General features: G+C 39.4%; 2 protein-coding genes across 4 annotated transcripts; both read left to right on the top strand.

Moving 5' to 3' along the window:
• Positions 1-2,065: 2,065 nt before the first annotated feature.
• On the top strand, positions 2,066-10,283 carry si:dkey-103j14.5 (isoaspartyl peptidase/L-asparaginase). Of its 2 annotated transcripts, XM_034898881.1 has the most exons (8): positions 2,066-2,195; positions 5,165-5,361; positions 6,865-7,007; positions 7,160-7,323; positions 8,276-8,394; positions 8,638-8,748; positions 9,440-9,653; positions 9,685-10,283. In XM_034898881.1, the coding sequence occupies exons 1-8, from the start codon at positions 2,149-2,151 to the stop codon at positions 9,716-9,718; spliced, it is 1,029 nt and encodes a 342-aa protein (XP_034754772.1). In that variant the 5' UTR covers positions 2,066-2,148; the 3' UTR covers positions 9,719-10,283. The 2 variants fall into 2 exon arrangements, with proteins under 2 accessions (XP_034754772.1, XP_034754773.1); XM_034898882.1 differs by having other exon boundaries at positions 9,440-10,283.
• A 1,357-nt stretch (positions 10,284-11,640) lies between these two features.
• On the top strand, positions 11,641-23,126 carry phf3 (PHD finger protein 3). 2 transcript variants are annotated; one of them, XM_034897348.1, is made up of 16 exons: positions 11,641-11,888; positions 13,879-14,129; positions 14,512-14,634; positions 14,736-16,059; positions 16,412-16,688; positions 17,089-17,140; positions 18,241-18,361; positions 18,488-18,644; positions 18,768-18,884; positions 19,106-19,228; positions 19,329-19,473; positions 19,581-19,761; positions 19,853-20,000; positions 20,110-20,199; positions 20,432-20,627; positions 20,718-23,126. In XM_034897348.1, exons 2-16 carry the CDS (start codon positions 13,895-13,897, stop codon positions 22,490-22,492), a joined length of 5,064 nt encoding a protein of 1,687 aa, XP_034753239.1. In that variant the 5' UTR covers positions 11,641-11,888; positions 13,879-13,894; the 3' UTR covers positions 22,493-23,126. The 2 variants fall into 2 exon arrangements, with proteins under 2 accessions (XP_034753239.1, XP_034753240.1); XM_034897349.1 differs by having other exon boundaries at positions 14,518-14,634.
• The last annotated feature ends 65 nt before the right edge of the window (positions 23,127-23,191 follow it).

The following is a 23,191-nucleotide window of genomic DNA, read 5'->3' on the forward strand; positions in this document are numbered from 1 at the left end:
CGTAATGGAAAACCAAAAAAAGCGAGTAGACCCGAGGCGAGTCGAGTAGATACCACGCAGTGGAAAACCGCCATTTGTTTTGAACAGTTCCTGTCTTTGTCAAAGTATGTTTTAATAATGTTCTGTGTTTGACTCACGGACTCACGGAACGGGCTCGGTAAGTGTGTCCTTAAACCCTCATGCCCATTGAAATTCAACATTGGGACAACTCTAAGCCCTTATAAATTTTGCGAGAATGTGCACCAAGGTCCATGAGTCTGTGAGTCCAGACTTTGGGATTGTGCCAATATCTTTGAGTGGGAATTAACCCGCAGATACAATTCTAAGGAGAGCTGCCTGTCCATGTTTGTAGGACGGAGTATTTGGGTAAGCTTGCATTACCCGCGGCAGTGATGCCTATATCTCTTTTATTTTGCATTACTGTATTTTGTCAAGATTGCCTCTAAATTTGTATAGATGTTTTTCAAGTCAGTTTGATTTTTTAAGCAAGATCACAAATTTACAATTTTGTCAGGGGTATTTTCAATTTGTAGACCTACAGCATCTGACATCCTCTTTCCAAGGGAGTAATAGTAATTGTGCTTTGGCAACACGTGTCAAATAACAGGTCCAAAAAGCCTATTGAACTGAAAGATTTAAGTGAGAAAGTGAGAGTAACAGACAGACAGACAGACAGTGCTTTCAACAGAGGGTTATTGAGATGCAGTGGGCTTCAGAAAGTCAATATTTTTCTATACCAGGCTTCAATTATACATTAGAATGGAGGCTGGCAAGCCAGCATAGTAATGCCAGAATAAACAACTAACTGAAAAGGCAAAATAATGAGTTTGAACAGAATTAGACTGTCTGATGTCCATGTGGAGTTTATTCCAGAGGATGGGGGCCCTATGGGGGAAGGCCCTGTGGCCTGCTGACTTCTTTTTAACAGAACAGACAGGAGCCTTGTGCTCTAGAAGCGGAGAGTCCTGATTGGAGTATAAGGTTTAAGGAGAAGTGGGGGGCCAATTTACAATTTTGTAGGTCTGGTGTAAAATAATTTACTTAATAATTATCTTTAAAGTGTTTACTTGTCCTGCTTGTTGCTGCATGGAGTGAGAGTTTGTGAGTGCTAAAGTTTGTAACTGGATGGATCTCTACAGTTCTTACCAGGCTTTTGCCGAGTTTGCTCTGTTAAACTTTGATTTCTTACTTAACTCAGAAGCCCCAGACACAGACGAATCAATAACAGGACCAACGAACCTTTGCTTAAGGCCACAAACACCAACAACCCCCAGAACATGGATGTTTAGACCAGAGTTTAGTTTAGACATACTAGAGCTCGAAATGTCCTTATAAATAATTCTGCTTTGATTTGACACTATAAATAAAATTGAATTGAATACTGATTTGTTTCCATATAACTTGATGATGTTATTATAAGGTGGTAATAATTATGTAATGCCGAAGACCATTGTGATTGCTTGGCCAGCTGATGAACTCTGTCCTCTTTTGGCCCCTCGTAGCCCCGCCTTCATGAAGCCAAGCACAACATTTCAAAAGTGGTATTCAGACCTACCTTTTCAAAATAAAACTATATTTAAAAATATGTATGCACCAGAACTGGCCAATGAAAGAGACCCACCTAGGGCCCAGGGTCGTCCTAATGTGGCTACCTGATACAGGATTGTCTATTTATCTTATCTGGTGTATGATATTTTTTGTAAAGGTGAAACAAAGAAGGTATGACACAATCATGCATTGGGCACAACAGGCTGCGCAATACCTGATGGGACATCTCAGACACGTTCTTTTTAGGCCTACCATCAGGCTTGTTATGGGCTTATTTTTACAGTCTGTAGTTAGGGCTATGGCTTGTGGATAAGCTAGTGTCTGAATGCATGATTATGTATGGTGCCAAAAGATCATTGGGAAAACAGAAATTGCTCAGTATACTGACATTTTTATTCTTTTCTTTTCTTTTTAAAGATGGCTTTTTTTTTAACACAACGTTCATCGAGTTCGGAAACACGGGTTTTAATTTGAAAGGTTTTATCGGAAGTTTCCCATTGAATCAGATCAAACTTGACATTAGTGTGCAGGCAGCTAATCGCGCGATGCGCGATGGGGGGGGAACAAAACTTTTGGCAAATCCCATGAAATCACTTGACTATGGCGGAGGGATTCTCCACCGGGAGGAAGCGAGAAGATCAGGAAATGTAAGAAAATATTTAACTTTTAGTATGTTTATTCAGTTATCTGCATAAAATTGATGGTCGTGTTGCTCTTTGCTGTACCTGTGTCTGTCCAAAGACAGTGACTAAGAGGGTTCACACGTGTCAGATCAACACTTCAAAACATCAATCAATCAAGCAATCAAACTTTATTTCTAAGGCAAATTTAAAAACAACCAGGTTTACCAAAGTGCTGTACATTGACATGAAACAATAAATAGACAGAATACAACAGCAGACAAATACAACATACAGTTATCATTCTGGATTAAAAACCAGGGAATAAAAATGTGTTTTTAATCGCGATTTAAAAAGCGGAAAGCTGGGGGCCAGTCTGACATGAAGAGGCAAGTCATTCCAAAGTTCGATCCCCTCTGCTCTTGAGCCGTGTTTTAGGATCAACAAGAAGAGACTGGTTAGCAGACCTGAATGACCTTGAAGGAGCATGTGGCTTCAACAGATCAGTGATGTAGACTGGAACTAGTCCATGAAGGGCTTTAAAAACAAACAATAAAATCTTAAAATCAATCCTAAAATTAACTGGGAGCCAGTGAAGAGAGGCAAGGACAGGGGTGATGTGCTCTCGGTTACGAATCCCAGTAAGGAGACGAGCAGCAGCATTATGAACCAGTGGTAGTCGAGAAAGGGAGGCCTAGCTATCACCTACATACAGAGCATTACAATAACAATAGCATGTATAACCCTCTCAAAGTCTTTGAAGGGCAAAAAGGCCTTAAGCTTGGTACATAAGAAGCATAAGTTGAAAGAAACTTGCTTTCACAACAGAATTGATTGATGAAAACATGTTAATGTTATTGCTATTAAAATAACTACAATACATGCATGTATGAAATCATGGTTGCACTCTTAATGAAGATGTTTCTTGATAAAAAGTATAATGTTTAGGCTACCTGTAAATGATTAATAAAGAAAACATCGGGAAAACATGCTCTGGTTTAATGGAATTTCTTTAAACCAATCGGATTAGTCGTGGGCGCGCTGAGGTCCGCACAGAGCCGATGCAAATTAGGGCCCTTGTAAACCATAGACAGTTGAAGAAACTAATGGTTATTTTGAAAAACTGAGACATTTCCCTTCAATTGAGCCATTCGTTCACATCCAAAAGGAGAATTTGCCCCTGAACATGGTTCTTTCTAAAAACTCCGGCCAGAGAAATCTTCGTTTACACGTTTGCATGTAAACGGAGAAAAACACAGACAGTTAAAGAAATCGGAGACCAGTGAAGGATATTAGAAGCACTTTTCCGGTGAGTGCTAAGCTTTACTATGCAGCCTCCAACTGAGCTTGATGACATAGATAACGTGAGCAACCTGTCTGAAAGTTGTAAGTCTTCTAGTAGCTGTGCAAGAGAAATATCAATCATTCCCAATCTTGCAGAGACAGAGAGCATAGGCATATGCAAGAAGATAACATAGGTGCAGGCTAATTATTGCTAACTAAATTGCTAGTTAACATTAGTAATAAAACCTTAACAGCGAATGTGAGTCGAAACTGCCTGCAAGCTTCTCCTAATTCCTATTCCGCTACTATGCGACAGTAAATCACGTGGTTATGGCACTTTTTTACAAAAACGCCAGCTACAAAACCATAATGTGAGGTATAAGGAAATGGAGCCTATTATAAATTGAGAAATAGAGTCTTTAAACGCTTCAGATGTAAAGTTATTCACTGTAAAAGTGACTTAAAAATGAATGGCAGTCAATGGAATGCTAAAAGCAGGTGATGGCTTGTTGGCGTCAAAATGGCGCCATAGCAGCTACGCGTTGTGGAGAGAGGCTTACCCCTTTGGACAATCGGAGGATTAGGCAGCCGAGGAAGTGATTCGTTGCTGTTGTTGCTATTTTCTGGATTCTGATTGGCTAACATGGGATTGAGCTTCTTGTCACACTGCCCCCTTCAGGTTTGCCATGCTCTTGATGGCATTCATGGCATATACACAGGTGCGTGTATATAAACACTTTTCTGAAAACTAACAGCTGTGCACAATGTTATTTTTGAAAACGGAGAGGTCGAAATGTCGGTTTATTAAAATAGTTGCCCATGAATAAACGTAGTCTTAGTCGTGCTTGAGAAAACACTGGAGCGATCCCGGAAGTGGAGCATCAAGGATATAGGGTACATCCCAAAGCCCTTAAATTGCATCCCCATCTCCTCCACTTGCTTCCCTTCCTCGCGTCTTAGGGCTGTGAAAGAACAACCCGATAATTGGCCATCGGACAGTCTGGTGAGGTCAGTGACTCGAATCTGTCCCGTGTGTTCCGGGAAGTCATCCGTCCAGAGTGGACTGGAGGGGCCGGCGACCTTCATTTTGGCCGACCTGACATGCTTGGTCGGGCATTGCTGACAGTTGGAGTCAAATGACCAATCTGATTGGTGGAGTGCTAACCTGGGTGACAATTCAAATTTGACCCGCCTGCTGTTATGGAGACGTATTACGTCTTGTCACTTCGGTGTGTTCCGAGGCACTTTTTTGACCAACTTGGGGGGACCGATCAGTCCAACTGCCTTTTCTGCCAAAGGTCGGCTGTCTGGTTGGTGAAAGACGTGGGGAAATCTTTGGAGGAGAGAGCCAACGAGCAAATGTGTTTTAGAGGGATGAGACGTCCTTTCTTCTGAAGTGTCACATAAATACATCAGCTGTTTGGTCAGAGTTAGCAACTCTTTCAGCTGCATGGCTTCTGGGAAGGCTGCTCTTGTGTTTTCTCGACCATGGCTCCTCAATGATCCCTCCTTGATGCTCACTCCTCAGAGACGAAGTAAGAGCTTTATGACTGCCTTCACAATGGAGGGACAGAACAACATCGGGTTTAGCCCCGGACCAAGGAGCCGAGGAGTTATCAAACAAGGGGGATGAGATACGGCCATTGACTAATGAGAGCCTAAAAGTTAAGTGATCTTAGTATTGATTTTAGGTATTTGTCTTTTCCCTGCAGGAACTTAAAGATGTCAGCAGTTGTAGTCGTGCACGGTGGGGCGTGGGCTATACCGGATGACCTGGCCAAGGCCTCTGTTGATGGAGTAAAGGTTGCAGCATGTGAAGGGTTTTCAGTGCTGAGAGGAGGAGGTAGTGCACTGGATGCTGTTGAGGCAGCTGTGAGGACTCTGGAAGAAAATACTGTGTTTAATGCAGGTAAACTGTACACATTTATTCTTCCTAATATATTATAACCATATAGACACAGTGTATTGATGTATTGCAGGACTGTTGTATTAGACTGCATTATTTTTAGCTAGGTATACCTATTAACTGGCAACTCAGTGTATATCTGTACTCTTATATTTGTAATTTAAATAGATCTTAGCAACAGGTTTGAAAGCCACAGCTCTTGGCTCTTATGCATTCATACACCAGTTTACAAATCCTGAAATTACTCCCACCTGTGCGCCATTCACTGATGATCAATATACTCTAATGATTCAGGTAGTCTGTCTATAGCTCAACGTCTCCATCTGCTGGTGGCGATGCCAACATTCATCTACACCCCATCTGGAATCAGAGTGGTGATGACGGTCAGCAGAGCTGAGGTTGCTAACTGATCATGGGGCTCAATATTTGATATTAATCCAAAATGGAGCCTGCACCAAAATCTAATCTACATTTTAGAACCTCAGCAAGCTTGAACAAAAAACATAAACAATAAACTTGCCCAGTAGAGGGTAGACTCCAATACACTGTACAAAATAACAATCCGCTTGTGCTTGATCTTTTGGGAACTTAAATTAACGTGAATCCCTTTCACAAAAGGTCTTGGCCATGACTGTGACTAACATACTGTTAATGGACAATTTACAGAAATGAATTTGTGTAGATCAACTGTCAGCACAGTAATTCATATGTTGCATGTGAACAAATCGTTTTCTGTCAGTGTGATAAACACTGCCAACATGCTTTATACGGGCATATGTGTTAACTCAAATTTGAATAGAAGGAAGCTACATTAAAGCTACATTTCAGACCCTAAAAGCTTTTAAATTATACATCAGCACCAATGGAACTCTTAAGAATCACTTTATGTACATATATTATTTCATAATAGGGCTGGGCGATATGGAGCATATAATTCATGATATTCTTGACTAAAAACCTTGATGTTGATAATGACAATTTGTGCTTTAAAATAATATTATTTACACAATGAGATTTTTGATAAATAATCAGAAATCTTAATATAATGACAAATTGTATCAAGGCAAATAATAGAACAGCTAGAACAGTCTGCTAAGCTCAGAAAACTACATCACTTTACTCTAATGCAGCCCTCCAAACCAGGAAAAGACAACAATTAATACATAACGATTTTACGAGATCCAAAATCTAAGACGATATCTAGTTTCATATCACAATATCGATATAATATAATATATTGCCCAGCCCTATTTCATAAGTACTATGTTCTTTTACACAGTTTTGTCACCACCCTGTGGACTTATGAGGATGGAGCAGGCGACATATGACAACCGCCTGTCATTCTCACACTCTCTCTGTCTGCTGTTGTTAGATTTGATTTAGTTTCTTAGCATTTATAAACTACCTCCAGGTTACATGGACACTCGCTATCAGCTTTTCACAGCTTTGACAACACCTGCATCTGTCTGAGCCATAGTGTAATTTAGTTACTGATTGTGCTTGTAGGGCATGGAGCAGTGCTAAATGCTGATGGAGAAGTGGAGCTGGATGCCATTATCATGGATGGAAGGACACTTACCAGTGGTGCCGTGTCTTCAGTGAAAAACATCGCCAACCCTGTGTCACTGGCGCGGGCTGTAATGGAAAAGGTTTTTCTCTTTTTAAAAGGAGACCAATGATGGTTTTTATGTTTCTAATGGCAAAGAGCTTTTTGTGCATTGAACTGAGTGGTCACAACAATAAAAATGTTTTTTTTTAAAAGTTCTTTTTCTTACATGTCTGCTGCCACTGAACGTTTCAGACATCCCACATCATGTTGACAAGCAGAGGTGCAAACCTGTTTGCAGAGAGCATTGGCATGGCCACAGTTCCCACTGATACACTGGTGACTGAGTATGAGAGGAACGAGTGGGAGAAGCACAAGAACTATCTCACTGAAGTAATGCAGGATTTCAACTGTCAGTGGTAAGTATCTGCAGTGTTTGACTTTATTTTGACCCTTTCTATTCTAGTCTGAATTTCATTCATACATCCTCCACAGCCTCTTTTTTAGGGGTGCATGATATATTGACTCAATATCGTTATTGCCATATCACGTTGTGCAATATTATATCAAAAGTGTTACAATAACTATGCACAATTTTTTTATATTTATTTTTTATTGTTTCTAATAGGTCCTGTTCTGTAGACATGCTCATTAATTATTTATTTGGGTTTTACCAGTCCAATATGACAGTCAGTTAAAATAATCCTTGTGTTGTAAGAAAACTTGTTTAATTTGTTATGAATCTATTTTGATGTGTTTTTCCATAACTTTTTTTGTCAATGTCATGCAACTCTAATCTTTTCAGGATGAATAGCCTGGTGTGAAAATAAAACAGATATAAACTCTGCCTGCTTGGTAGAGAATGAGCTTCTATGCAAAAATGTTTTCACAAAAGTTAAAACAGCGGGAGAAAATGTTTTTAAAAACCCAACAGAAACGATGAAACTGCTTTCATTAACATTGGATCACAATGTGGTTTTGATGGTCATTATAATAAGTTTCATCAAATGTGATGATTGCTTGGTAAATGCCTTCTTAATTCTCAAAACAACCTATGTATTTTGGCACATCTTAGAAAAATGTTTTCCATAAATTGGCACCTGGAGAACAGCTCTGTTTTGCTGTTGGGGAGTAAGAGGATCAGGCAAATTGTTTTTGCTATAAAACACAAAAACGTTTTTGCTTGATGAATGTCTAGTACTGAAAGTTGCAGTTGAGACAGTGTGCAGGAATTTCTTTGCAACTTTAGACCTGCTTGTCCCTCTTCTACACACCTGTTTCATGTAATAGATGTGCAAAGTATTTTCCTGTTCTGAGCTACATCAGAAGTGAAATGTGTACACCTTTTTTAACCTTTTGTTGTTATTCTAGGGCCCATGATACTGTTGGGGCGGTATCTGTGGACTCTGCTGGTAATGTTGCATGTGCAACATCAACTGGAGGGATCAGAAATAAAATGATTGGCAGAGTGGGAGATTCTTCGATCATAGGTACGACTTCATTTATTTGCACTTTTCCACTATTAGCTGCAGTTCAACTTAGATGAAATTAAATTACAAGTAATCATTATCATATATAATTATTATATAGTCTGATATTATTACACCATAAGCTACTGTATACAAGTTACACTGTAAAAATAAAATGATCATTTCAGTTAGAGCCCCCAACTTTGTTTTTATCATTCTTTTTTTATTTTGTGGTATTTATTCATGTTCTCTATTGTAAATAAGGCTCTGGAGGATACGCAGACAACTTTAGTGGTGCAGTGTCTTGTACCGGTCATGGAGAGTCCATTCTTAAAGTCACATTGGCCAGACTCATTCTGTCACATATTGAACAAGGTGAAGTATCACACTTTCAAACTATTAAGACAAGCCACATATTTTAAGACTTTGTCTGGTCTTAATGTAATTTAATGTCACCACTTCTGTTTTTGGGATAATCCTTAAAACATGGAATGAATGAATGAATCATGTTAAAATAGTGTACATATCTTGTGGGTTTAGCATAGTTTAGAGTAATAATAGTTTTGCTTTGTAGCCTGTTAGTTTTCTCTGTCTGGCAATACAGAACTAATGCAACCATTGTTTATTTCGGATAGCACAACTATGTTTGAGCAGAATTAATTTGACAGTATGATGATCTCAACTATGGCTCCGATGAATTTGATAGATGAGTGTGTTAGTTGGCTTAAGACAAGCTTTTCTATACGCTAAACGTTTTGTAGCAGAATTAAATTGTAAAAAAAAGTTCTGTAGGACTCAAAGAATGAAATGTGGTTTTGTCTGTTAACTCGCACTTGGATGTACATTTTGCTGTTGTAACATTATGGCTTTCACTGACATAGGAATGCATGTTTTTAGAAGCTCTTGTTTTTCTGAAAATGGCACTAAAAACCGCACAAATGGATACACTTGTATATTTTTTTGTCTGTTTGTTGTATGGTATTGTGTAAGGACATGGCCACACATTGATTCCCTAAATGTGTTTTGTTAGTTAACTATTTCCATCTATTTTTATATTTCCTCCCAGGTAAATCAGTAGCAGATTCTTCACAGGTGTCTCTGCAGTACATGGGAGAACGTGTCCGTGGTGCAGGAGGCGCTATCGTAGTTTCTCCGTCAGGAGAGTGGGCCGCCACATTTACCACAGAGCGAATGGCTTGGGCAGCAGTGGATCAAGATGTTCTTTGGTACGGATTAGACCCAAATGAAAGATCTAAAGAGCAGTTATCCCAATATATATAGTAGTATATTATTCATCTTATATACAGTATGCAATAATCCCAATAACCATTTTAACATATTTTAAATACTTATTAGTCATATAAATGACCAATATAACTGTATTTCTTAGGATTTCCACTAATTCACTACTTCATTTTCTACTGTTGTTTTTAGCCACATTAAACAATTATTTTTTCTTGTCTCTAATCTAGGATGCCTACGGCATGTACTGTGCAGTACATCTGTACAGTGAAATATATTATTAATAATATATTATTTGTATCGAATTCTTAAGATGTATGATTTGAGCATCTAGTACATACATTTACCTATTCTTTTCTCATCCCCTGAATTCTGGATTACATTTTACATATAATATCAGATGTCTGCTTTATTTTATTAAAATCTCCTTAACATTGTGTTAGTTTATTTCTCCACATCCACTGTCCAACTCCACATTTGAACACCTAATCCAATTAAGGTCTAAACATTTGCTAACATCTTAGACGGGTAAAAGCAGACTGCTACATTGGAAATGCATCTGTATAAATGTGTTTTCCCAATTTTATAAACTTCCAAGTTACACAAGTATTCAAAGTCATTGTGTGTAGATCATTGTGACCATAGGATGCCTTTTAAATTCAATTTGATCTCAGTGCTGCCATGTAATGTATGCTGAATGGTGGAACTAGTAAACGAATTGTTTTTATAAAGCGCTTTTCTAGTCTTAATGACATTCAACTCAAGGTTTAGTAAGTGCATTCAATAAAATGAGCTACTAAATAAGTACTGCATGTCTCTGACTTCAGTTTCATCAAAGTTGTTTTGGTTTTCATTGTTTTTCGAACACCTTTTAGTAAAATGGACTATTAGGGGGTTGTTAACATAATAACAGGCTTGTTCATAAGCCTCTTCATCCAGCACCATTGTTGGCCTTTCTTGATCCTTTAAAACAATGGCTGCTCAAACAGAAACTCACTGTATACAAACCTGATTTTGAATTCAAATTAGATTGTATGACCATGTGGTCCTATTGTGATTTAAGACATAGGTGCAGCTCTAAATGGCTGGTTTATATGGTGATGGAGACAGGAGTTGATATATTTTCCTCCTAGACTGGACACATCTTTGTATATACCTTTTTAGTTTTTTCTTTACACGTTTTAAATTACTTTTGTTCTAGACTGAACAATTCTTTGAAATCTTTTTTAATTTTGTCATTTACAAATTTCAAATTACTTTGTTATTTGTCCTATAAGTTATACAAATGTATATTAGGTGTATAAACCCACTTTTGATACTGTAGGGGTGTAGATCTGTGCTATTAAGCACATATATTATAGATATTGAAATCTCAATCTAAAAGGCAATTAAGTCAAATATTAATTATTAATAAGATTGTGTGGTAACACTTATTTTTCCTTAAGTATTACCGGCCACAACAACTTTGTCATAAATTACTTTTTTTTACAGGGTTTGTGTTGACACTGTTAGAATTCAGAAAGGTAATATATTTGTTATGTTTATTATTCAGGTCTTAGTGGGTGGAGTGCATTACGTTGAAAGGTGTTTCTAATATTCTGCCACTCTCATGTATGTAAATGGTGTGGACAAAATATCAAGAAATAATACTGCATAGAATGCAGTTCAGTTCCACCACTGCAAACTACAGGCTCAATAACAAACACTTAGTTAAATTAAGACATTTCTGACAGTGTGAATACGGTAAAGCTGTTTTATTTGACCAGTGGGGATCAGAGTGTTGATGGTAAATGATAAAAATGTTGAAAATATCCCTACTTAATGGCTTGCTTGCTGTTTATTTTTCACTAAAGGCTTGAACTTATACATCCATTGCTAGAGCCTGCTTGTTTTTGACGTGTAACAAATAAATACTTTTGCTTTCCAGGCAAGATGGTGTCAATTTTTTTTTTATATGGAAATAAATCAACATTTTCTTTCTCTCGGGGGGACTGCTGAATGCGTTTGAAGAGTTGACTGAGACATGCTCTAACAGTTAACTCCTCAGTAACGTTGCTCTTGTTTATACACATTGAAAAAGCACGCTGTAGACGTGTGTTATGTCTGTAGCCTACTACCAGCTGCTATGCTACCTGTAAACAGAAGCCACGTGACAATCTATCGGGCTTTACAGCATCGGGACGAATGACGGCTGAGTTAGAGGAAGTTACTGGGAGCAGCTGTGCTAGCATGTAATCTTACACGAGTTGGATCAGCATTGCAGTAAGAGAGAGGTATGAATCTTATATATATGGAGACGAATATTACTACATATCCAAACAAGCGTTTGAAAAGGTGCACGTGGGCGTGATCATCTAAGGACCGTTAGCAGCAGCTACAGAATATCTTTTTGCTACCTTAAGGCCTATGCTAAAGCGAGCTAGCTAGCCAGTCTGACAGATTTAGCATCAAGCTATGTAACTAAATATTTTCACATTTTTGTGCAATATATTTTTAGCTTTACTGGCACACTTTTTTTTGGTGTAAATGCTATTTGTAGATACAGTGGTAGAGTTTTGAAACAGTGAGTTACATTGGGGGTTAACTTCCTTCATAAGTTACCGTTAGCTTGCTAACATACATGTTACGTTCTGCAGCGGATTCCATGAGCGGATTGTTGTTAGCCGTTCAATAACGTTAGCATGCTAGCTAACTAGGAAACACTTAGCTAGCTAGCTAGCTAGTTGGGAGAACATTTTAGATACATCTGCACTATTAGGTGACATTAAATAAACCCGTATAGAGATCTAATAACATATTTAAGTAGGGCTTTTTCTATGCACTTTCCAATTCTGACCTTCTTAAAGTTAGCTAGTTGTAACTTGATTAAAACAGGGTAACTTGCAGGTAAATTTAACACTAGCTTGCGTCCCTCTTCGAAGGTTTTAAGAATCAGAATAGGATTTATTGCCAAGTAAGTAATACTTATAAGGAATTTGCCTTTGTGATTGATGCATACACAAACGTATTAAAAGGAAGTCAACAATACAGCAAAGTACGTTTCTAAAACATACAAGAACATTAAAATATAGAACAGACATCGTTACAAAAAAAATTTTAAAAGACACGATAACCTAAACAAATGTGTACAATATAACTGTTTTAACAGCAAGAAAATAAGGCTTTTTGGTTATGCTCAGGATCTGCAAAAAAAGTGAGGGAATGTGCAACAGTTCAGGATAGGCAGGCATAAAGTCCAGAATGTTCGTTAATGTTACGTTTAGTGTCTATGAGTGGGGATTAAAGTCAGTCCCGGTGTTGCACCAAAATCTGTGACCCGTCGTGATCTGTGGCCTTACTGTTAATATCAGTCACTGGTTATAATGCGTAGCGCCCCCTCTGTAGTTAAGGTTAGGGACAAGGGTTTGGTTCAGGTTTAGGAATGGGGACACAGATTTCGGTGTAACAGAATGAATGAGCAACCATTCAAGAAACATGGTCTCTCAAAAGTGAACCATATTGGACACCCATCCCACCAATAGACACAGATAGCTTCTTCAAACATAAACACATAACATTACAATTCTCTGAGTTATCAGAGGTTTAATGTTATTCACAGTGTCAAACTTTTGTTCCAACATTTACAAATTAGGCGATTTCTGTCCTAAAGCCTTAATTTGCAAAAAAAAAAATCTTGTATGATCTTTATTTTTTTAAATATTGAATAAATACACTTCTAAAGTTTTCATATTGTGCCTGCTATCGGTTGATCAACAGCAGACTTAAGTCCAACACATGACAACCTAATGTTGCCTATGATTTTCTATTTCACCTCGATTATCAATTCCGTTTTCCCAGTTAAGAAGGAAACTACTGAAACACAGAAAATTAAAATGAACTTAAGCAAAAAGGAAGCCTAAATCAGCAGAAAGGTGTTTTGAAAACTTAGTCTTAACTATGTTAAGTTATAAAGTTATTTATTTTTTATTTTGAAGCCACAGGTCAAGGGCTGACGATGCTTTGCTCATATCATTTGGACTTAGACAGTATGCTTTGCCTATTGCTGTGCATGGCTCCACCGACATCAGTTTGACGTTCAAGACCAATGAGTGTCTGCACAGGACCTCTCGAGCTTCCTGAGATTAAAGCATAATGAGCCGCTGAGCCCAGTTAAATGAACCTGGTGCATAATAGCTAAATTGAAGCATTATTAATATAATTTTTCTTGGAAAAAAGTTATTTGACTTCTAATTTCCCAACATTCTGTGTGTTGTTTTCATACAGGAAGGCAGCAGCATTCATGGATATTGTGGACACCTTTAACCATTTAATACCCAGTGACCAGTTGGATGAGTCCCTGGTAACGGGTCAGAATTTGGAATGTGAAGGCAGTAATGACTTTGGGCAAGGACTCCAACTGGAAGATTCACTGAAAAACATGCTCAGTGACAAAGACCCCATGTTTGGATGTGCAAGCTCTCAGTTCAATCTGCTCGACAATGAGGACTCCACTTTTCAAATTGCTGGCTCAACAGGTATGTCAACACACAGCAAACATACACACAACGTATGCTACTACCACAACTTCATGTGACTGCATCATAATAAAGGCCATTCACAATTAACTATAAACGTGGTAGAGGAAGTTTAACGTATACATTACAACAGCTTGCTTTAAATTATTTTATAATGAATATGTATACATTTGAATATGTTTTAAAACAATTATTACATTTTAAAGAGACAGTACACAATGATACATCATTGTAAATTTGCCAGTGTCAACCAAATGGCTAATTTTGAATTGTTGTGATTGCTTTTTCTCTTTATGAGTGTGTTAGATATTGTTTTTATTTAGTACTTTTTCACCTCACATCGATACACAGGGAGATACATTATATGTATTCCTTTGGGCTGTTGCAGGTCTCAGTGATAGTTTAGCATCCACAGGCCTCAGGAGTGAAGTGACAGTTGCAGCGACCCAAGTCAAGCGACCTTTTGGCAGGCAGAAAAAACGTCCACGTAATTTTTTAGAATACGGTAAGTGGCTCATTTAGATTCCTGTTTTCACCAGATGACACCTTCAAATTAGAGATGGTGTGAAACACACTTTTCTGTTTTGTTTCTTCTCTTTGAAACAGAGTGTAGCAGTGGTCCACAACCTGCTAACAAATCCCCCAGCACCATGCCCCGAGGACGACCAGGAAGGAAACCAGCGAACAGGCTACAGAAGTCCTTTCTTATTGAGAAAGGACTTAAAGGCAACCAGCTGAAGAAAGAATTAATTCTGGGAGGACGTATTAATGTTGATGATCTTGATGGTGGATTATGGCTGAATCCTTCCGTTGTATTGAGACGATTAACAGTCACAATTGCAGGATTCAGGATCGAACTGCTTCCTGGACCCTCTTACACACAAAATGTTGATGGAAGGCACTCTGCGTGTCTTGACGGTGGTTTTTCGTATGCTGGGGACATTGGGTATGCCCTTTTGCCAGATGTTGCTGCCAGTGAACAGAATCCCAGCTCCGGGAATGTGGCAGAGGCGAATGTAATTGCGAAGAGTTCGGCTGATGATGTAGCCCTTGGACTGGGCCCATATGTGAATCCTAACGACGTGCAGACCTCTGAGACTTTATTGGGGAGTGCCTGCACGCAAGAGACAAAACTTGACAATCGGAGTGTTCTTGAAAAGCAAAAGCCAGTCAGTAAAGGAAAAGATGACATCAAAGAGCCACAAAACCATGACAAGAACAGAAGTACTGTTAGTAATAAGACAGATGATGAGGAAAAACAACAGATCACGGCCAAAACACTGCTCAAGTCTAAACAAGGACTGACTTCTAACAAGAATAAGGACTTGGTTTCAGGTAAACCAAACAACTTGATGAAGGGAAATAAAGTGTCCCAAAACATGCCATCCAAAATCCAAAGAGGAGACCTGCACAAAATTAAATCTCTAAAAGAAAAGAAAGACATTTCACCTTTGAAAAGGCCTGCAGAAGACACCCTAAGTGAGCCTGCTATTAAAGTCCAAAAGACACCAGGCACAGGAGAGAGTAAGATGAAACCAAAATTGACAAGTGCACCCAGCTCTGTAGTGAAGAAGAGCCCATCATTTGGCAACCGTGTTGATCAGCAGGGACCATCTAAACATACTCATTATCCTCCCAACATCCCCAAAGTTGAGACCACAAGCCCAACGCCCGGTCGTCCAGCTCATTCTTTAAAATCACCTGATGAAGGAGGGCAGGAAAAGTCCAAACTGAAAAAACCAGAGAAGATCCTCCAAAGACAGAAAAGTAAAACTGCAAGAAGCATCTCCGTGGAGGAGCCACAGCTGTTTATTCCAGACAATGCTCCTGTTGTGAAGAAGGAAGCCGCGGAGGAGCAACCCGTTAACAGCGAGACTGTATGGGATGGAAACAACTGTTGTGGCCTGTGCAAAAAACACCACAATAACATGTAAGTGTGGCAAGACAGATTATTTTGCCACTGAAACTTATTTACTGCATGTTGTAGATTTAATTTGCTAGGACTGTTTGTTACAGAACTGTTAACATTACATTGTTGATGGCCAAATTTACTCAGCACATGCAATATTTGAGGGAGTTTAAGACTTGAGGTAATTGACATGATGAGGGGAAGGTGCCAGCCAACTTACAATATTTGTACAATTATCAAAAGACTTTACTGTCAAATATGTTTGAATGAACAAAAATTGGGATTATAATATTGGCATTAATTTTGAGTGTATCTAGCGTTCAGAATGCTTATTTGCAAAAACAGCTCTTAATAATATCCATACTTTCTTCAGGTTCATGGTAGGCTGCGGCCGCTGCGACGACTGGTTCCACGGCGACTGCGTTGGTCTCGACCTGACGAAAGTACGGGAAATGGAGGAGGAGGACCAGATGTACGTGTGCTTGAAGTGCTGTGAGGACGAAAGCAAAAAGGTGGAGCCCGAGGCCCCGAGTGCAGCCAAACCAGAAGTTCAAGCGAAGGTGGAGGTACAGGATCCTAAGCTGTCTCCCAAGGACCAACCAGGACCCTCCCAGACACTCACATCAGGGGGCGTTCGACCAGTAAGAAAGGTAAGCAGTTTCACCAGGAGTTCTTTAATAGAGCTATTTGATTATGCATTCAGTTTTTACAAATATTTTATATACAAAGGATATTTTATTTGTTCCCCCAGCTAATTCCTCCTCTGATATTAATCATAGCCAGGGTTACCACTACACAAGGGTTTGTTGTCTTTTTGCTTTTACTTTGCCTGCACCGAAGGCTTGCACGGGTGTGTGGTTAGCGTGGTGTACTCACCAAAGTTTAGAGCATTTACCCACAGATTAAACTCACCCTGTATTTCTTTTTAAACCATTGGCCCGGGGCGGGGTTATAATATTTTATTTGTTATCTTTTTCATTTTTATTCAAATCTTCATTCTTAATGACCTGTGATGTTAATAATAGGGTTAATGTTGCTCTCCATAAACAGGATCCTGATAGGAGGCAGTCCACAGATGTCAGAGAATCGGCTCACAAAACAGGTAATTTTTTTTTTTACATTCTGTTTTTAATGACACACTAGGTTCAAGGCCAGTGTGAGTTCACTGGGTTTGTGATTCTTTTATAATATGTAAACAAGATTGAAGATGATCACAACAGTACATGACTAATCCTTTCTTTTTTGTTATACATATAGTGACATCTTTTTTGTTCAAATTAAAAAAAGAACTTCAAATTATTACATTACATTGCTATTACATTTATACTGCCAGTTCAAATTAGACAAATTTCATCAACAAATATGCTCAAGACTTTAAAAAAAGGCTGTTATTTAAATGTCTATCTACACAAGCAAAAAAACTGTACAAACTAAACTTTTAAAGACTTCTGAAACCAAATATAATACTTAAATGCTGCAGCTGCCCATATGCTGACAATAGTGGAAATTTGATTTTCATGTGGTGGTACATGTGAGTATAGCATGTTTCCGGTATTAAAAATAGCTTTAACAGGAGTGTATGTTTAAAGCAACACTAAAGAACTGTTCCCACTTCAGACCCTCTACTGGTTGGAAGCAGAATTGTCCATTACGTTACATTATGCAAGTTTGCCAGGTCAGGTATGCGGATCCTAGTTCAAATGAGACATCACAACAGCGGTAACGGACATTTCCGCTTCCAACCCGTAGGGCGACTGAAGCGGGGAAAGTGCTTTAGTGTTGCTTTAAAGCAATACAACCGGATTTAGTCACAGAGCCCAGAATTGTCTCCCAGTTCACTGTTGATATTTTGGACAACTCAACAAAGTTTAAAATTTAGTATAAAAACATCAAGGGTGCAGGGAGGACATTTTGGGAGACACAAATACGTTTGATAAGTTTGTATGTTGTAATGACATGAAATATCTTTTTAAAACATGAAAAACCTTTTCATGTAATAATGTGATACTGATAAGTTTTTCTTCTTTAGGCATGGCATCAATACACTTCCATAAAAAATAGATACCAAATCATTTTCCTATGAAATGTCTGTTTATCACATTTTGTATCACAACTCTGTGTTGAATCTGTGATATTTTGTAATCCTTGTGGTCCCAGATTCCCCCCACCTGCTCAGTAGATATTGTCATTCTATCCTCATAGGTTTTTATCTGAAACAAGAGACAAAAAGCAAGACTCCATCTTCAGCTTCGAAGAAGCCTGTGTCTGTGGATGCAATCAGGCGAAGTGTGCGGGATTCTCTGAAAGAAATCCTTATACAGAGGTGAGTATTTCATGATTCAAAGTTATTAAAAGAAATGTGTAAGTACTTAAGTTTTTTTTTTTCATTGAAAAAGTTTACAAACAACTACCTTAGTGCACCAAACGTGTGATGCTTTCCACACTGCAGGTTGAAGGAGTCTGATTTGGACGTCTCAGTGGAGAGGGCCTCTGAAGTTGCCAAGAAGACGGAGAGAGAGCTTTTTCACTTGTATAAAGACACTGACAACAAATACAAGAACAAGTACAGAAGCTTAATGTTTAACCTCAAAGATACTAAAAATAATGTAAGTACCATTTAACATCGGGCACGATCCAAATGTAAAGTTTCTTGGTGTTGCATTAACATTTGAGTTTGAATATATGTTTACTTATAATTGTCTTTTAATGTCTTGTTTTGTATGTTCTAGGTCCTCTTTAGGAGGGTTCTCAGAGGGGAAATCTCTCCTGGTAACCTCATTCGAATGAGCCCCGAGGAACTGGCCTCGAAAGAATTGGCTGCTTGGCGACAAAGGGAGAACCGACATGTAAGTAATGTCTAAGTCTAGGTTGTAGTTTCTTACTTATTTTGTAGCACATAATTCCCCCTAATACCTCACAATAATTCAATATCAAAGTTAAGCGCAGCAAGTAGTAATATAATTATATTTGAAGATGTTCTCTTTTTTTATCATTAATGGTTGTATTTTGGAATGAAAAACAATCAGTCACCCTCTAAAATCTAAATTTGTTTTCCTTCATCTGACAGACTATTGAAATGATTGAAAAGGAGCAAAGAGAGGCCGAGAGACGGCCGATCACTAAGATCACACACAAAGGTGAAATTGAAATTGAGAGCCAGGAACCAGTGAAAGCACCTGCGCCTGCGGAGGTAAGGGACACGGCAAATAATACTCTGCCTTACGGTTTATTAACAAGTAAAAGAGGGTGACATGTCTGCTTCAACGTTGTGTTTTTTTCCCCCTTGTCAGCTTGAGTCTCCTCCCAAAGCGATTGAAGTCTCAGCAGAACCTCCAAAACCCCCTGAGAAAAAAGCAGAGAGTACCGACAAGGACAAAGACACAACCAACCAACACAAGTCTCACTTATTTGACCTACACTGCAAAATCTGCACAGGTAAAACCTGACATGAGAAAAAAAGCCATTAAGTTATTCTGCTTATAACGTCACACTATCCTCAGTTACCAACGTGTGTGTAAACATGTTTTTTTTCTCTCAATAAGGTCGTATGGCGCCCCCTGTGGAGGAGGCACCAACCAAGGTGGTCAAAGTTGCTACTACAGTGGTCCGGAGGCAGTCCGCCAAAGCAGAAGAGACAAAGAACACAAAACCTGCAATCGACGACGACCTGCACCTCACTGTTTTAGAGGAGAGCTTCCGAAACGCTCAAGGCTATGAAGGAAGGTAAGCAGGTATTTCTGACACTGCGTGGTTCGGATGTGAAACTTCTTTCTCTTCTTGCAAGCTTGCTCCATTGCTGGTATATTTGACACAGGTCGGGTCACGTAGCTGGAAGAGATGAAGAGGCAGCTTTCCTTTCCAACCTGACGGTCCTGTGGCGAGGATACATTCACATGCACGCTGTGGCAAAACTTGTGACAAAAGCTTTCCCCGTCTCGGGCTTATTTGACAACTTGACTGAGGTAAAGTGGACACAGCTAAACAAACAACAGTTTGAATAGCTGCTGCAAAAGTATTTTATACTAAGTACTGTCAGAAAGGTTTGATCCTTTTAATTCTTTTTTTCAACAGGACCTTCCAGACAACATTCAAGTTGGCGGAAGGATAAGTCCACAGATAGTGTGGGACTACTTGGAGAAGATTCGGGCAACTGGAACAAAAGTGAGTTTTTGGCAGCTTTCCCTCTTAAAGGGATAATACAGCCTGTAGTAAAAATCGGTCAATAAATATAAAATATATAATAAAAATTTACCGTACATATGGTATATTGTGATCAAGAGCAGTTTATGTCCAGACAATTAACCTTAAGATTTGTAATGCCTTGTGATGCATTCCAAAGATCTTGCACATGGATTGCAGATATTACTGACGCATGCTTTTTCTTTTATTAAAGGAGGTGGGCCTGATTCGCTTCTCCCCTGAGACGGAGGAAGATGAGATCTCTTATACTCTTCTGTATGCCTACTTCAGCAGTCGTAGGCGTTTCGGGGTGGTGTCCAATAACCTGAAACAAGTGAAGGACATGTATCTCATTCCTTTGGGTGCCACTGAAAAAGTTCCTCATCAGCTTGTTCCCTTTGATGGGCCAGGTAACCTGAACACTAAACCTACATTATTTCCTCTCTGTAATTGATTACTGTTCTCATCTTTCAAACTTAATTCATCTTTTCATTTGACAGGTTTAGAAAACAACCGTGCCAACCTTCTCCTTGGACTCCTCATTCGCCAGAGACCAAAAAGGGATTTTCTTTCTGTTGACATGAACGAAGCGGCCAGGATTATTCCTGAAATCAAGCCCATCACCGTTTCCACAAAGGAAACCAGAGCAAAAGAGGAAGATGAGAAATTGTTCCTCTCTTCCTTGACTGCTGCACATAAAAAAGAGGACAAACCAGTTAACACTACTGATGATGTTGATGAGCCAATTACAGAGTCTTTGGAAGAACCATCTGCACCGGAGGAGACCAACAATCAGGAATCAGGAAAACCACTGCGCTTTCTTCCAGGTGTGTTAGTAGGCTGGGGTGGGGAATTACCACCTCTGCCAGATGTTGGAGGTAAACCTGCAACAACAGCAGATGACACCCAGAAGACCCAAGCAGCGCTAAAAACAGAGGCATCGACTGGAAACTCAAAAAGTCCAACAGCTGCTACACCACGAGATCGCTATGTCATAAAAAAGAAGGAAGCTAAATCTGTTAAAGCTGAACCGGAGCTATCCGGCCCGACTGATACATCTGCGGCTAACAACTCATCAGGAAAGGATGCTGCAGTGGTGACCCATGGTGCACCAGTCTCTCTGAAAGATAAGCCTCCAGATGTATCGACTGAAGTGTTCCTGGCAAGCTTGTCAGCAGCTCCAGTTGGGACCGAAACTAGCAGCGCTGCCTGTGAAGACAAAGGCGATGCTGGCCTTTTGTCTGAAAGTGAAAAAGCACAGACTGAAGGGAATTGTTTGTTGCAGTCAGAATCCCAGGCTGCTCTGGCTCACGCTAATAGCTCAAAGCCTCCTTTAAGTGGAATATTGAAAAAATCTTCAGCGTATTACACAGTGAATGAAGATAAAACGGTGCAACAAAAGGATAAAGCCAGCCACCCAGCTCCTTCAAGTCCCAAAGCAGTTCCTGTGTTGAGTAGCACTAGAAATAATTCAGTTACACTATTTCACCAAGGATATTTACAGGTTTCTCAGGCCAGAAACAAACCGCAGGAAGAAAAGCAAACAACAACTCCATCATTCGTTAGTGAAAAGGAAGATCCTGGCATGTCCCAGGCTGATGCTACAGTAAGTCAGACCGTAAATCCTCCTGCAGTCCAAGGACCACAGATGGAGTGTTACACAGAAGCCTCTGAGCTCCAACGCGACTCAGTAATGGCACCAGCTCTCCCAGAAAACAACAGTGCTGCACCTATCCCATCGCAGCAGGAACAGCCTCAAGTACCTGGAAGCTACGCCTACCCAACAGGCCATCCTCCTGACACCTTCTCCAGCCCACACACCCAAGATCAAAACCACAGTGCACCATGGGCTCAGGGTAGCACTTCACACGCTCTTTCTGGACTTCAGTCACAGTACGCTGAGAGCTACCCTGAACCACCTGGCCGACCTTCATCCATGGCCAAAGACTACCAGCGCCTAGATGAGAGATACTGTGACCCGTGGGAGAGGCCGCGAACAGCAGATGATAGAGACCCCCACGGGAGGCAGAGCCATTACAGGGACACTTATCACGGAAAAAAGAGCAGACATCATGACCGGGAGCGGGAGAAAAAGCGTGAGCGCAGCTATGACAGAGAGAGGAGTAAGCACCACGGACACTCAGATGACCGCTATGGGGAGAAGAGGAAAGACAAGCACCACAGCGAGGATCACAGCAGCCGTCATAAGGACAGACACAGACATAGACGGGACTCTGATTATGAGAATGGACGAAGGAGTTCAAAAGACAGTTAACTCATATTGTTATGTTCTATTTTTATTTTTTTAAAGCCCTGCTAGCAAGCGTTGGGGGCTCTAAGAAAGAATGCTGGCTTGTTGGTTACTTTGCTGGTTCAAACCACTTGAGGTGTATTGGCCGATAGCGGTCTGCAGCTTGTATCCCATTTCCTTCATACGAGTCCCATTTTATGTTATTGACAGTACAGCCAAAATGATTTGATAATAATCAGTTGGATTGTGAAGATCTTTATAGTCACGTTCTCTTCGGACCAAGAAGAACTAAATATTGGAACAATTTCAAAATTTTTAACCTTTTTATTGTATATATTGTGTTTATATTGAGCTGCTGTGCTACCAACTATCAGTAAATGTTTTCAGTCTTGTGGTAACATACAAAACAAGTGTGGACCATTTAGTCAAAAGTTTAAATTGGCGTGAATGTAACACAGAAAATGTTAAACTGAGAGCCGTGATCTAAACGGCAGCGTTGCTTTCTCCCACACAACTAAAATTCTTTTAAATTGCTTTAATATTTTATAGCTTACTTTTTTTTGAAAAAGTATGTACATTTTGGCTTGTAATATACATAGATGAAGTGTGCCTTTGCACTGTGTTTATGTACAGTTCTTAATAAAGCTAATCATTTTTTTATTGATTATAAAAAAACAACAACCTTCTACTTCTTTCTAAATGTATTAAAGATAAAACCCACTG

This window comes from Etheostoma cragini, chromosome 17, assembly GCF_013103735.1.
Source record: "Etheostoma cragini isolate CJK2018 chromosome 17, CSU_Ecrag_1.0, whole genome shotgun sequence".
Taxonomy (NCBI): domain Eukaryota; kingdom Metazoa; phylum Chordata; class Actinopteri; order Perciformes; family Percidae; genus Etheostoma; species Etheostoma cragini.